A 16,581-nucleotide genomic window follows, 5' to 3' on the forward strand; every position below is an offset into this window, starting at 1 on the left:
TTTCATCAGTATATTACCAGCCGTTGGGAAGTTGATTCTACGCAGCTCCACTGGGTCAGATGGATGCTGGGAACTCATGGCTTTACTGCTGCTGGGAAAGCTGCACTTCCTGCCCTCCAGCTCTGCCCGCTTCCTGTAACATCACACGCGTAGGAGCATTAAAGCAACACTCACTTAGTAGGAAATAGTTTATATTGCATTTCGAGCATAATTAGATTTACAGAGAAACATAATACACAGACCTGTCTGGTTTGCTGTTTTGTGCACAGATAAAGCAAGGGAAGAAAAAATAAAATAAAGTCAGCTTCTGCATAAGTAAAATATAAAACATCAATCATTTTTTATTTCTTTGCATTTTATCCTCTCGTTCTTTTCCATTTCTTAAAAACCAGTCAAATGAATGAATCATTCAGACCAATTTTATGAATCGTTTAAGAGATTCATTGAAAGGATTGACTGATTTCAAGTTTTACTCTACACAAAAGCAATATCTAGCAGGTAAAATTTTAGATTATAGAACATTTTAGAGCAGAGCATAATTAATTCACTATAATTTTTCCATTTTATTTCCTCTCTAGGAACTCCCATCAATGTCATTTAACCTACATCTCAATCACTTTTCTTCTAGATTCTTCTCGATTCTTCTCCTCTCTCACCTTTTAAAGAGGAGGATGAGGATGACAATGCTGATGATGAAGATGACAGCCAGCACTGGCCCAACCACCCACAGAAGACCCTCCTCCTCGTCTATGATTGGCTGCGGCTCAACGTCGGAGAACAGCACGGCATCAGAGAATGGACTTGTGGAGTATACAGTCTGTCAAGCAAGGACACTTAGCAAATTAGCACACAAAATATAAAAAAAAATATATATACAAAATTTTAATATTAAAAATGAAAAGGTATTGCGAATACAGAGACAGTTGAAGGGTTGCAGGCATTATATTCAAAATTTTTAATACATTATTGCTTAAATATAGAATTGTAGACCTCAAAAATCACCAACATGAGAGAGAAAAGAAGGACTTACATTCTGGCCCAGTTCAAGAATAGCCAGCACGAAGCACACATACTCCTGTCCGTTCACAAGCGGTCGGTTTAGGAATGCTCCATACACACGACCGTCTCCTAGTTTAAATTCAGCTGGAAGATTCTGGAAATGAGCGCTGATGTATGGTTTTGCCTCCGCCTGCCTCCGTAGACGCACGGAGCGACCGGTGCCATTAATCTCCCTCAGTAGCTAGAGAAACCAGAAAACAGGACATGCACATGACACAAGCCACAACATATGCTGAACCAACATGTGTCTAAAACCATCAGCAAAGACAGTGAACAACTTGATCAAAAATGTAAAACATATTTAAATTACGAAATCAACATCTCATTACAAAAATGTAGTACCTCATCAATGTTCATCTCATCTGGATCACTCCATAAATTCTGGAAGTTTCCTGTTCTCTGCCTCTTCAGAGGGACAACCACAATGTAGAAACCCCTTCCATTAAAAACATGATATTATATTATTATGGGTGAATCTCATAAAGAGAAATGTTTATTTTCCTGCCCAAAAATAAAATGAAGGCCATTACATTAGTTTTTTTGCATTGTGTAATTATGAAGAAAATATCATTCTGATTACTGTAATAAAAGATGAAAAAAAAAAAAAAAAAAAAAAAAAAAAATATATATATATATATATTTGTTTAAAATCAGCATAAACTGAATTTAGTACAAGAAATACTAAGGTAATATATATACTACCATTCAAAAAATTGCAGTAAGATTTGTAAAGAAATTAATACTTTTCTTCATGCATAAATTTGATAAAAATGTGACAGCAAAAAAAGTTCTTCTGAACTTTCTATTCATCAGAATAAAAAAAAAGTATCACAGTTTCCACAGAAATATTAAGCTGCACAAGTGTTTTTAACTGATAAAAAGGAAGATTTTTTTTTCACGATATTAAAATGATTTCTGAAAAATAAAGTCTTGAAGAATGACACTGAAGACTGGGGTAAGGGCTGCTGAAAATTCAGCTTTGCCATCACAGGAATGAATTACATTTAAAATATGACAAAATAGAATATGATAATATATAATATATATTAAAACTGATATTTTGAATTCTATTAATATTTCACAATATTACAGTTTTTACTGTATTTTTGATCAAATGCAGCCTTGATGAGACTTAAAATCTTACTGACCCCAAACTATAAAACAGTAGTGTATATTTTATGCATAATAATATACATTATTGAGTTGAGTTTAAAATTCTGAGAGCACACTGGAAATCAATGGTGTTTTGCTGACCTGACATTAGCCTGTCCCTGGACAGCGGGCAGCTGTAGGGTAGCGATGCTCTGAGAGCTAGTCTTGTCCAGAAGCTGGGGTTTCCTGGTCAGCAGGTTTGGAGCGGTCATGGCATCTGCACGGTGCTGCAGGCCTCCAGTGCCGTCAGCTTTACTGGTTAACAGGAAGGAGTAGAGAGACTGGGGCTTCAGCTTAGTCACTAACTTCTGCCCGAGCCGCCCATCTACCTCCACACTCTCGCCATCACCATATGAGATCTGAGAGGGAAAGAGAGAATCGAAAAGCATAAAATACACTAAAAATGCACAATTAAAAAGCAAAGACTGTGAGCATGTTGTGGCACACACACACTCGAGAAAGTGAGATTAAGACTGACATCTCAGACACTTTGCTCACACGTTTATACCAACACTGTCTAACACAATTCCACTAAAATATGTTGCATGAAGGGTAGCGATGGAGGAACAACACACACACCCAACGTTTGTTTTTATACTGAGCTAATAATACTGTCTATCACATAACACAGCTGTTATAGGGACCACAAGATTATTTTAAATTATTTACAATAACACAAAACCAGCTTTAAAATGAAGCTAAGACAGCTAAAAAAATCAAAAAGCAAACTGATATTCTGTTTTTTATTTTAAATGTATTCTCTCAACAACAACTACCATTTTTATATAAAGAATGGGGGTTCCCATGGTCTTGGTAAGAGAATTTATTAGAATTAAAAAAGAATTTATTAGAATCTTACAAAGTCATAGAAATTTCTACACTTATACAAGCAGAAATATATTTGTCCATATGAGGGGCTTTTGAATATTATCTTGGATAATGGAAGGCCTTAGAGTCAAAAAGGTTGAGAACCACTACCCTAACTCTTTCACATATCTAGATTTTATTGAAAATAATCTCATGATTTACTCACCCTCAAGTCATCCTAGGTGTATATGGCCATTAAAAATATCCTGGCTTATCCGAGCGTTAGAATGGGAATGAATGGTGCTCCTGATTTTGAAGTCTAAAAAAGTGCATCCATCCATCATAAAAGTAATCCACACAACTCCAGGGGGTTAATAAAGGCCTTCTGAAGTGAAGCCATTGGGTTTTGTAAGAAAAATATCCATATTTAATAACTAGCTTCTGGCAGATGGCCCAAATCAACTTACACCAAAAGAGTAATCTACCATTATAAAACTTGGAAGAGCAAGGATATTTTTTAATAATCATATACAACTAGGATGGCTTGAGTAAATCATGGGATAATTTTCATTTTTGGGTGAACTATCCCTTTTTTCTTCATGTAGACCCACAATCAGGCAAAACCTGATTCACGCAGACACATACGCAGTTTTTTGCAGTACTTACAATGAGAGACTGTGCTTTATTACTGGTGGTTCGTGACTCCCAGGTCAGCATTACCGAACTCTTCATAGCAGCTTTCACTCTGAAGTTCACCGCAAACACTATTAAAAAAATAAAACAAAAGATCAACACATCACACTTCAATACTTCAGCTCACCTGAGCAGAACCTCTGGCCCCCAGCATGAGCAGAACATCAAAGAATCTTTTCAACCGTTTCTACTAAAAACATCTACCACATCAGGTTATCATTAAAGGGTTCACACTGCACATAGCCGACAGGAGAAAAAAGAGCTAGTCACTCTTTTCTCATACTGTAGTGCCGACAAGGATTTGCCACAGGGCTCACCTTTACCATTTTATGAGATTATGGAGTGCTCCACATTTACCTAGACCCATTTACAGAAAGATTCTCACCTTTTATCTGCACTTAGTGGCTTAGTGGATGTCACCAAACAAGAGACTCAGACCAACAAAGACAGACAAAAATGACCAGACATAAACAGAAAATATCCTTCCAGAGTAAAGAAAATGTAGTGGTTTTGATTCGGAAGGCTTGTTTGACAGTAAATGTTTGTGTGTGTGGATATACATGTGTCATACCTTCCTGTGCTGGTTGTGTTTTGATGGATATGGGGAGACTATAGGGCCCAGGGCCACGTTTGCTAAGCACGCACACTCTCGCCACATACTCGGTATTTGCCCTTAGGCCATGAAGAACCACTGTAGCCTCCGAAACGTCCGATTCCATGGCAATATCCGTGCCATTACTATAGGTGACAGCGAACCACACGCGGTAACCTTGGATCCGGTCATAGCTTCTTGGTTGCTCCCATCTCAGGATCACAGATGAGGAGTTTATGTTTTCAGCCGTTAAGTTAGCCAAAAGTGGCACGGTTTCCTGTATGCTCACATTTTGGCCGTCTGTTGTCCCTGGGATTGTTACCATGTCATCTGTGGTTGTTTGCACCACGTTTGGCATTAAAAGTGTGACCTGAGCGCTTGAACCATAACCCCATATGGTACGGGCCGCGAGACGGAACACATACAGCACCCCTGCACTCAAAGACGAGACGGTGTAGGTGCGTTCCTCAGCGTCTAGCTCCTGCACCATGAAAGAGTCTGAGGTCGGGTCAGCCTGGCCATATGAGAGCCTGTAGCCCAGCACAGGGGACAGACCAGCAGGGGGAGGCTGCCATTTTAGTAGGGCACTGCCATCTTCTGATGACGTGACTGTAAGCAGGGGCAAACCTGGCACTGTGGAGTAGAGAACATTACTGTAGATCAACACTAAATATGTAGCGCTGGAACTAAGTCATGATGTGTTGTGTTGAGTGAAATACTTGATTTTGTGGTTACTTCAATGAATAGTTCACTCAAAAATGAAAATTCTGTGTTCTTTTCTTCACCACTACAAAAAAGACTTTCTTGCACAATACACAAAAGAAGACAGTGTTCTTTTCAACTAAATTACAATGAGCAGGGACTGAAGCTTTTAACCTTTAAAATGAAAAGACTCCTAAATTAACAGAAAAATTAATTCATTGAAAATCTTGACATCTACCATAGCTTTCTTTGATGTATTTTTAAGAGTAAATAAGAGAAGTAGTCCAATTTGTTAACAGATAATTAGTTTAAATCAGAATCGTTTGTTCTGCTTCACGAAATTGGTCTGAATGACCTGTTTATGAATCAAAAAACTCATGCCTTACAATTTAAAAAGTTACTAAAAACTAAACATTTTGACATCCACTCTAAGTTGAAGTAGTCCAAGTTGTTAGCAAATAATTATTTTTAGTCAGTGAATCGTTTGATCAGGTTCACAAGTTGTGTGAAAGATTTGTTTATGAATTCGAAAAGTTTATCTCACAGACTCAATATCCAGTGTTATTCACTAAATATATTAACCATAGCTTTCTTTTAAGCATTTTTGAGTTAAAAAAGTAGATTTGTTAGCAAATAATTATTTTGAGGCAGATCTTTTCAGTGAATCATTTGACCTAGTGTACATAATTGGTCTAAATCAGTGGTTCCCAAACTGGGGTACGCGTACCCCTGGGGGTATGTGAGGTGACAAAAGGGGGTACGCGAACAAAATGCTGAGTAGTTCATTTAATTCTACATTAAAATAATATTAAAATAGAGCATGTATTTCTAACTGCCAAAATGTCGTAAATCCAGTACATTCTATCAAATCAAATTACCTCAGTCAAAAAGAGTTCTTGTATGTAATGATGATAACGAGCAAGAATGCATTGTTCCCAAATATCCACATGACTGCAAACGTGACATTATTATAGACCTTATTTACCAGAGAAACAAGCGCGCCGCCATCTTTATGAAATTGTCTTTTAACTTCCGTTTTGCGGTAGCTCTGTACATTTCTATGGCATCGCTGTCAAAGAATAATTAGATGGTTAAGTGGATTTACATGTTGTAGAGTTAATGAAAGTTATCATGAGCATTGTTATGTTTAAAGCAGATGTCTTAACAAATGTCAGTAGATCGGGAAGATTTTAAAACGAGCAGTTCATTCATAAACGTAATATCGCTGTGGAAATACAAACCGGAAGTCAAAAGACAACGAGCGCAACGCTGAAAAGGGGCGGGGCTACATAAGGTCTATACAACAGGTCAAAAAACAAAACGTACATTTTAAACACAGTACTGCCAGTATTTACTCTATTTTGCAATGAAATAATAACGAAAACCACAGCAGAACTACAACACACGTCTGTGTTTCTCGAACAATTCTGCGGCTTTGAACGAATCGAGAGAGTCAATGATTCAATGATTCATTCACAGCCACTTGCTTCGTTACTGAATGAATGACTCGATGACTCATAAAAACAGTGACTTGCTGCCACCTACTGGCGGTTTTAGTTTAACATTTAAAAGTTTTACTTAGTTTTACCATCATTGCATATTTCTCTATTGAACATTTTTATTTAAAACATTATTTATTTTATAAAGTTATTCATAAAGGTAAAAAAATGCACTGGAAAATCAATTTAGGGGACAAATATTGTCCCTTAATGGTAAAGGTGTAACTGCAGTCAAAGTGGAAGAGAGTGGGTACGTGGAAGGATGGTAATGCCTTCAGGGGGTACTCCACGCTAAAAAGTTTGGGAACCACTGGTCTAAATGATTCGTTTATGAATCAAAAAGTTGAGCTCACACCTTACAATTCGAAAAGTTTGCAGAGGTTAACAGCTTACAGGAGAGGAAGGGGAATTGTCATTGAAAAGAGCATAAAACTATTTTCAAATTTTCTCCTTCAGTGTTCGGTGGGGGAAACAGTCATATGGGTTTGGATACAGAATGTTATGAGGGTAAGTAAATGATTTTCATTTTTGCGTGACCTTTCTCTTTAAAATTGAGATAAACATAAGTATGTATAACAATACATAAATGTGTATGTGTGTGGGAGTGTGTACACACATGATGGTTTAGTTCTGATGACGATAGGCTTGCTGCGTGCTCCATCGCCTTTTGAGGTGAACGCAGCCACGGTCACAGAGTATTCAGTGTTCGGCCACAAATCAGTCAAAATCAGGTCCTAATAAACACATATGCACTTACTAAAACTATTAAAAAAAAAAAAAAATCAAACCAAATGTCTATTTTATTTGAAATTCATTATATTCATACAGATTCATTTTTTTCCCATTCACTGCCTAGATAAAAGGACAAAATAGCTGTCTGGAACATTACCAAGATGGCCGCAGAGTGAACTGATTTGCCTTAAAGGGACTTTGGTTTATGTAAATGTATTCAAATTCTGGGCCATGTCCAAAATAGATATACTCACATATTGTTTCGAGTCATTCTGTGGCTGTTTACAAAAAAAAAGAGACATAAATAGTAAAAATGAATTTGAATGCCAAGATGTAATATGATTATTCACAACAACACAATGAATAAAAGTCTACTGAGAATAAATAGTGTGAAAGGTTCACTGGAACAATTACATGGTGGTTTTAATGCTCTTAGTTTTTGAGATAGTTATCAGAGGTTCTGTCTTAGCATGCGGATTATAAGCAGATACTGATGTTATCTGATGATTAAAGCAAAATGAAAGTCCATTTAGAGAGCATTAGATGAGCTAAGAAGCCTAATTACTGACAAACAAACAGCTCATCCAGATCAAGAGATAGTTAGGATCTGCATCATGTTTCTAGTGTATGAGTGATTCTTCACTTAGCGGCACTACTTGAAACCTTGAAAAATGAAACATTTTCAAACTATGTTTCAGCTAGCTATATGAAAACTTTTGCCCAAATGTTGTACCAACTAGTCCAATTTTTAAAGTCCCCCTGTGGTGAAAGTTTTTAATGTTTATATGTCTATGTGGTGTTTTTAATGTGCTTTAAGACAAACCATGTGCAAATTCATAAGTCAACACCATCGCTGAGTATTTTCTGTTTAAAACTGCAGTGATCTAAAGACAGTTTCAGAAACACGGTTTGAAATCGCTGGTGTTTGTTATGTCACAAACTACCTTGTAACCAATCACGTCAATGTGCCAGCGGGCTTTAGCATATCATTAACTATGACTGCCCTAAAGCAGGAGTCTCTCAACAGAATATATCCTGGTATATTTTTCTGTTGATATGAAAAATCGTGTAGATTTAGCAATATAGTGGGTGTATCCCTTATGGAAAGAAAATATTTCCCTATATATGAATGATCAATATATTACATGATTTAACAGTATATTTGAACATATACAGAAAAATATATTGCGTAAATATATTACAATATATTGAATAATACATAAGGAATTGACGCTTTTCATATATTGAAAAATATGTGATAATATATTTACTAATATATCATAATGTATGTAATTTTATATTTAGTAACATAATTCATAATATATAGGTTTATATGTGATCAGATATGGTACTGCATGCATAATATATTGCAGATATATTTACTCATGCAGTATAAACACATAAATCGTAAAATATTTTATGTAACATTTCTTATATTTTATAATTATTTACATTTTAAATGTTTCATATTTTCAAGTTAGTTAACAAAAGCACACCTGCATGTACTAAAGTCTCTACCAAAGAGACTATCACTGTGCTATAGCATGCGCAGCTGTTACTTTTTAAATAAAGTTATTATAGTCTTAATGGTGTTCAGCCAATCATAAACCTAACCACAGGCTCTACTCTTCAGCACAGTGGTGACCCCAAAAACTCACACATACCAGAAACCCTTTTAAATTCCAAAATAATACAACTTTAAACACTAACAGATCTCCCCCTATATCAATATTGAGCAAAACACATGAAATAACACTTAATTTTAACATTTACTCTCCTTTAACAGTCTGTAGCAAATCATGCTGGGAACTAGAAGTTTGTTGTAACCACTGATTGTGACCCATTCCATGAATGTGTGCATATGTGTGTACAATACATTCACATTTATATGGGAACATGTATGTGCAATATATGCACACAATAAAGGATAAAACTTTATGAATGTAATGCTATTTTTGTTTTCATTTATAAACATTGTTTATGTATCAATATTTAGCCATATATGGTGAATGCCTATATTGCAGTATATTGAAAAATATAAGCACTAGTTTCCCATATATGGGAATGTATTATGTAATATATCGCATTATATTTTGCAGTATATTCCCATATGCTTTTGTTCCGTAAGGTTATGATGTATAGTACGATGTTATGATGAACTATATGCCTTTTCTCCACTGACGTTCTGAGCTGTTCAAAGCATTTTTAAGGATACTGATTTTTAGAAGGCAGCTGTCTGACTCTGACAAGGTGAACAGGAACATGTGCAATGTTTACCTCAGTAAGCTGACTGAGTGGATCTCTGAGCTTGTGCGAGTGAGTGGAGGCGGGGCTAATTCGAATCTTCATAGACCGCGTATACTAAATGAAGCAAGTGTGTAGAGTTACATTCAAGCTATTTTAAGACATAAAGTTTTTTTTTCACAGGAAAAAATGTTTAACCCTTAAATGCATGACTGTTTCGCCAATCATTCTTACATATTCGGGTCTTTATCGACCCGGATCTATATCTAACACGGAAGGATCTCTACCTGTCGTGATAATATAAAACTCCTCTGATATTAAAGTAACAGTTACAGAAGAATAAAATAAAGCATATTTTGTTACCTTTTGGAGCTTGAAAGGGCTCCGTTTGAGCAGATGTTTTATGCCATCACCACTGTCCTCGAGCACATTTCCCAGTAAATTCAGCAAATAATGGGCTAGTTTTATGTTTGAGGTCACGAATAGGAGCCCATTCGTGATCTCAAATGTATTCTCAAAACTATGATTTTCAACATCTTCAAAATCAAATCAATCAAATAACAGCTTCACCAGATCTCTCCAGTAACAGTTACAGTCATATTTGATTGCGTTTAGTACTTGCTCTGCAGTAAATCACTGAGCCATTTCATGTTTTTATTATTATTTCGTTTTCTGTCTGAATGAGTCGTCACTTCAGCATTATGTATCAGACATTGCCACCTTGTGGAATAAAGGTGAATTCCACTTATTCCGTCATCTAAGATTTAATTATTGTTGTGCAGAAAAAAATATATATGTGCACTCATACACACCTCGGGTCGTTAGTGACCCTATACAATTTTTTACAAAAAATGAATCCAAAAATAGGCATTCTTTAATAATTTTATGATTTTTTTCTTGTTATATTCTTTATAATGAATTGAATGAGGAATACCAAGAAGGCTGATGTCTAACTTTAAAAAATGAACGAGGAGGAGGGTAGTGAATGACGTCCCGGGTCACTAAAGACCCAAGGTATGCATTTAAGGGTTAAATATGTCAATTTGGTGATCAAAGATGAGCTTTTAAGGGATACAATTATTGACTACAGGGGGACTTTAAGTTTTCTCAAAACAGTGCAGCAAAAGCTTTAAAATATGAATTCATTTTTTATTAAAAGTGAAATTTACCTACACTTTTTATAGATTTACTGAAGAGGACTCTGAATAAGGAATTACCATTAAACATTATTTTAAGATTTTCTAGGGGGGAAAAAAAAATAGATTTTAGAATATCTTGGTATCAAAAGAGTGAAGCGGCATGTCCTTGAATTTTGAGAGTCCTTGATTTTTGAGATTAAGAATTCGTTATTTTCAAACAAAAATAAACACCACATTTCTAAAGAACAGTTTTGGCACATAATGATTTCAGAAGTGTATTTGTGTGTGTGTGTGTGTGTGTGTGTGTGTGTGTGTGTGTGTGTGTGTGTGTGTGTGTGTGTGTGTGTGTGTGTGTGTGTGTGTCTCTGTGTCCTTGAGGTGAAGTCTCCTACCTGTGGGTCTCTCAGTAGGAGTTCCCTAATTCTGGGAGAGACAGTTCTCTCCCCTGCTGTTCGTCTGGCATATGTCACCTGGTAACCACGGATATTTCCATGCTGTCGCTCAGCAACTGGAGGTTTCCATGACACTCTAGCAGAGGTGGCGTTTAAGACCACAACATCCACACCCCGCGGGGGTGCGCTGGGCACTAAAGGGGCATTTTAGTAAAGGACATGTAGTCACAGATGAACATTCCTTTCAGCTCACAGGAGAAGGACAGAAAAGGTCAGGAAAAGAGGTATGGTACTGGGGTTCAATTATCTCGATAAATCCTTTGGGAAGAAGCTTTTGCCATGGAAAGGGATCGGACCATATCATCACCAGGGTGAATAAGACAAAAATTTCAATTATTTATGCAGATGTAAAAAATTCTGAAAGAAGGGAATCCAAAGAGGAACTTGGGAGAAGTATTGCAACCACTAGCTCCAGGACAGGGCAAATGTTGAAAGGACAAATGTGACTTTGGTAGGCGAAGGAAGGAGAGGTTCAGCTTCAGGTCAAGGGTCAAATTAAGGCACCGTCACATAGACATACCGTCTTCCTCTGTGCGGACCAATATCGGTAGGCTCTCGGGTCCTTGACCTGTGTCAGTGTGGGCAGCCACTGTCACAGAGTACAGGGTCCCTTTCTTCAGGCCCTCTATCCGGTACCGGAAACAGTTAGATGGGATGTTCGAGATCTTTTGCACGGGGTCTTTCTCCCGCTCCACTGCCACATATCGGATGGAGTATCCTGTTATGATTGCGTTTTCATCTGTGAGGGGTGGAGCCCAGCTGAGCAGTAGACTTGTGGAGGAGGGGCTTATGCATTTGACTTCCTGGGGAAGGGGTATGGACTCTGATTGGGTGGTTAGAGAATTGGGTGGTTTAATTGTGTGTGTTGAGGCAACGGTGGTTAGTTTTAGTGTTGTTGTGGATGATAATGTGTGGAAATGAAATGAAATCAGAAGAAAAAACACAAAAAAAGACAAAATTGACACGTAAAATGTGGTGTTGTCACAGATAAAATAAAGCAAGACATCAAACTGCAAATGATCGTCCACATATGGTGAACTGAAATGAAAAACAAATACATTCAACATGAAACTTACTTGTTTGACTCCCTCTTTCCAGATCCTTTCAATGAATGTCTCATTTTCTTACCTGCTCTTTACACTCGACCAAATTTTCAATAGCCTGACAATCGTTTACCGTATCTTTACCAAACAACTTCTTACCAGTAGCGCTGTCATGTCAGAATCCAAGTAAAAGTCTTTACAGCCGAGTGAATAACATGAACAATGAAAAACCTGCTCTTTTAAAGGGATAGTTCACCCAAAAATTCGGTCAATATTATTTTATCACCCTCTAGTTGTTCTAAACCTGTATGAAATTCTTTCTTCTGTTGGGCATAAAGAAAGATATTTTGAAGAATGTTGGTAACCAAAGAGTTGCTGGTCGCCATTGTCTTCAATAGTATAGAAAGATAACTATGGAAGTCAATGGGGACCAGAAACTGTTTGGTTACCCACATTCTTCAAAATATCTTCTTTTGTATTCAGCACAAGAAATAAATCAATACAGGTTTGGAACAACTTCAGGGTGAGTAAATGATGATAGAATGTTAATTTTTGGGTGAACTCTCTCTTTAACCTGTACTCTCTATGACTAGCATGGAGAAATCTGATTCAAGTGAATCAGTTCATACTGATTGATTCAGTGAATAGGTACACAAGATTCATGACTCACGTAATTTAGTTAAATGCAGCTGATTTTTATAGTTTTAATAGCTGTATTTATCTCTTTAATTATGTTTAATGTTTTTGCTTAAGGTTTACAGTATCTGTTCAAGTTCAATGCTGTCACCCTTGTTTTTGAAAGATATACTACCATTCAAAAGTTTGAGATCTGTGAGACTTTTTAGTGTCTAAAAAAAAAGCTATGCTCACCAAGCTCACCAAGGTGTAAAAACACAGTAAAAACAGTAATATTGTGCATTTTAATATAACTGTTTTCTATTTGAATACATTTTTGAATGTTAAATGTTTATTCCTGTAATGGCAAAGCTGAATTTAGCAGCAATTACGCCAGTCTTCAGTGTCACCAATTTAATCAGCTGATCAATTTAATTCATCCTTTCTGAATGAAAGCAAAAAAAGGACCCCAAACTTTTTAACAGTAGTGTAAATAATAATCTGATGGTTATATATGTGAAATAACATTTGCCACTTAAATAGCTTTAATATCATTAGCAACTTTTACTTTTTACTAAATTTAAAAAGGGGAAGCTTGATTGTAGTTTGGCAAATTTTAAATTAAACTAAATAAAAATGCTTGTAATTTGGAAAGCTACTGTTTCTTGCTGAAAAGACCGAGCTGAAAAAGGACCAAGCTGAAAATTATGCTAGTAAAGCTGGTCAACCAATATGATGTTTATGTTGAAGCTGATTGAGCAAGGACATCTTGCTGGTTAAAGGATTAGTTCACTTTAAAATAAAAATTACCCCAAGCCTTCTGTATTCAACTTACAAAGAAAGTGTAAAACTCTCGCAGTTCAAAAGGCTTATACTACGCCCTACGTCTTCCGTATTCAAATTATGAAACTTCAACTTTTGTAAGTTGAATACGGAAGAAAATCATATACACCTAGGATGGCTTGAGGCTGAGTAAAGCTTGGGGTAATTTTCATTTGAAAGTGAACTAATCCTTTAAGAATCCAGCATCCAAAACACATAGCTTCGTCTTTTCAGCAAGGAGAAAGGTGTTTTTGTCTGTTTTATATAAAAGCTTTGCACGGTACATACGTGTCTGTGGAGTCTGAACGGTGATTTCACTGGTGAATGCCCCCAGGCCATGTTTACTGCGTGCTGCTAGTTGAAATATGTAGGTGGAAAACGGCTTCAGGTTCTTCAGCATATAACTGGAGCTTGGATCAAATGATATTTTCTGAAAAAGAGAAGTTTAAAGTAATTAGCATTTAAACCAGACACTACAAAATGTAAACAATTTGTATGTGCGTATCTGTGTGTGTACCTGTTCTGGCTGGTCTCCAAGCCTGTAAATGAGTTCATAGCCAGTGATGGCATCTGTGCCGCTGTGAGCTGGAGGGATCCACGACAGAAGAATGCTGGTCTCTGATTTCACCTCTGCCTTCAGTTCTGTAGGCTGGGATGGGACTAGAAACGAGTGGAGGCAGAAAGACAATGCTTAGAGAATGATGCAACCGAAACAAAATAAGCTGCAATATTAGAATCTATAAAATAATCCCAACTTCACAAACTGCACACCTCCTGTCTTGGCAATGATGTGCAGATCGCTGGAAAGAGGTCCATCTCCGACTGCGGTAAAGGCGAGCACTCTAATATAGTATGTTTTGTTCGGTGTCAGGTCTCGTACGTTCAAAAAATTAGCCCCTCGAACCATTTCCTTCTCCCATTGGCTCACGGGCAGTGACGAATCCGACGTGTAATACACCCTGTAACCTACCACCTGACCATTGGCTTCCTCTGGCTCCTCCCACTGTACCATCGCCGTGGAACCACTCAGCATGCGACCTCTGACACGACGAGGAGGGGAACTAGGCGCCTGTTCGGCTGTACGAGCTTCCACGGTCTGACTCGGTGGGCCACGGCCAATCGAATTCACCGCCACCACCCGGAAATGGTAGTGCGAGTAGGGGCTGAGTCCACCCACGCTGTAACGAGTTGTTGCTATGGCATCGATTTCTTTAAAGGTGTCGGTGGAGGAGGTGGGCCGATATTGAATGATGTAATAAGAAACAGGAAGTGGATTTCCACTGTCCCACATCAGAGTAATGCTGGTGGCAGATCTCTCCATGACAACTGGAGTTCCTGGAGGATTGGGAAGGGCTATGGAGTTGAAGAAGGAGATGAATAAATTAGGGAAAATTTATTTCGAATGTTAAAATAAATATTGTAAATATTTACTTAAATATTGTGTGCTATAATGTTAAAAGCAAATAAACTATAAACGTTTGGGGTCAGTAATATACATTTATACTTTTATTAAGAAAGGATACATTAAACTGATCAAAAGTGACAGTAAAGACCTACATTTAAAATAAATGCTGTTTTTTTGAACATTCTTTTGAATCATGAAAAAAATGTATCACGGTTTCCACAAAATATTATGCAGCACAACTGTACATAATAATATAATATAATATAATATAATATAATATAATATAATATAATATAATATAATATAATATAATATAATATAATATAATATAATATAATATAATATAATATCAGTTGAGCATCAAATAAGCATTTTAGAATTATTTCTAAAGAATCATGCGACACTAAAGACTGGAGTAATAGCTGATTAAAGTTTAGCCAAATTCAAAATGTAATAAATTACATTTTAAAATATATTTACATGTAATATTTCACAATGTTACTGTTTTACTGTATTTTAGATCAAATAATTGTAGCCTTAAAGGATTAGTTCACTTTAAAATGAAAATTAGCCCAAGCTTTACTCACCCTCAAGCCATCCTAGGTGACTTTCTTTTTTCTGATGAACACAATCTGAGAAATATTAATAAATATCCTGACGCATCTGAGCTTTATAATGGCAGTAAGCTTTACCAAATGAGTAAGAGCTGAAGAAAGTGTCACAATCCACATCAATCATAAACGTGTGCTCCACGCTGCTCCTGGGGTTTAATAAAGGCATTCTGAAGCGAAGCGATGCGTTTGTGTGAAAAATATCCATATTTAACAAGTTATGAAGTAAAATATCTAGCTTCTGCCAGACCGCCTTCCGTATTTAAATTAAGAAAAAAAGTTTCTATTATCGTGTTGCGTCAGTTACACTTTTTCCATAAGTTGAATAGGGAAGGTGTAGGATGTAGCGTAAGCTTTTTGAACTGCTAGAGTTTTACACTTTCTTCATAAGTAGAATACGGAAGGTGGTCTGGTGGAAGCTAGATATTTTACTTCATAGCTTGTTAAATATGGATTTTTTTTACACAAACACATCGCTTCACTTCAGAAGGCCTTTATTAACCCCCCGGAGCCTTGTGGAGTACACATTTATGATGGATGGATGTGGATGGAGACACTTTCTTCAGCTCATACTCGTTGATCCTTGCTCACTGCATTTATAAAGCTCGAATGCATTAGGATATTTATTAATATTTCTCAGATTGTGTTCATCAGAAAGAAAAAAGTCGTATACACCTAGGATGGCTTGAGGGTGAGTAAAGCTTGGGGTAATTTTCATTTGAAAGTGAATTAATCCTTTAGTGTGCATAAGAGAATTCTTTCTAAAACATTTTTAAAAATCTTACCGACCCCAAACTTATGAATAGCTGTGTAAAATAAAATTTATTTTCAGAAAATTTTAGAATTTAACTAATTTTCATTTAGTATCATTAAATTAAATGACATATGATAGCATTTTAAGGCATCACAGATGCTCCTAATGCAAAAGTTGTTCCAAAAGATAAACAGCTATTATACTGCCTCCTACAATAGATAATATTTGCCAAATTCTGAAGCAGGAACTCAAATTATTTC

The 16,581-nt window shown here is 36.5% G+C and overlaps 1 protein-coding gene across 14 annotated transcripts in view; it reads right to left on the reverse strand.

The window, feature by feature from the left end:
• The window catches only part of ptprdb (protein tyrosine phosphatase receptor type Db), a 97,674-nt gene that overhangs the window by 21,652 nt on the left and 59,441 nt on the right, over positions 1-16,581 (reverse strand). For 8 of the 14 annotated variants that reach the window (XM_048197518.1, XM_048197519.1, XM_048197516.1 and 5 more), the window contains 15 exons: positions 14,323-14,904; positions 14,069-14,211; positions 13,840-13,981; positions 11,592-11,894; positions 11,012-11,205; positions 7,491-7,514; positions 7,121-7,238; positions 4,283-4,936; positions 3,685-3,782; positions 2,314-2,570; positions 1,402-1,495; positions 1,031-1,240; positions 657-817; positions 243-254; positions 18-133 (listed from right to left, as the gene is read on the reverse strand). In XM_048197518.1, coding sequence (XP_048053475.1) covers positions 18-133; positions 243-254; positions 657-817; positions 1,031-1,240; positions 1,402-1,495; positions 2,314-2,570; positions 3,685-3,782; positions 4,283-4,936; positions 7,121-7,238; positions 7,491-7,514; positions 11,012-11,205; positions 11,592-11,894; positions 13,840-13,981; positions 14,069-14,211; positions 14,323-14,904 — 3,108 coding nt within the window. The remainder of the gene's footprint in view (positions 1-17; positions 134-242; positions 255-656; positions 818-1,030; positions 1,241-1,401; positions 1,496-2,313; positions 2,571-3,684; positions 3,783-4,282; positions 4,937-7,120; positions 7,239-7,490; positions 7,515-11,011; positions 11,206-11,591; positions 11,895-13,839; positions 13,982-14,068; positions 14,212-14,322; positions 14,905-16,581) is intronic. The other 6 variants (XM_048197524.1, XM_048197526.1, XM_048197523.1 and 3 more) reach the window with 1 other exon arrangement.

The sequence above is a fragment of the Megalobrama amblycephala genome, linkage group LG7 (genome assembly GCF_018812025.1).
Source record: "Megalobrama amblycephala isolate DHTTF-2021 linkage group LG7, ASM1881202v1, whole genome shotgun sequence".
Lineage (NCBI taxonomy): Eukaryota > Metazoa > Chordata > Actinopteri > Cypriniformes > Xenocyprididae > Megalobrama > Megalobrama amblycephala.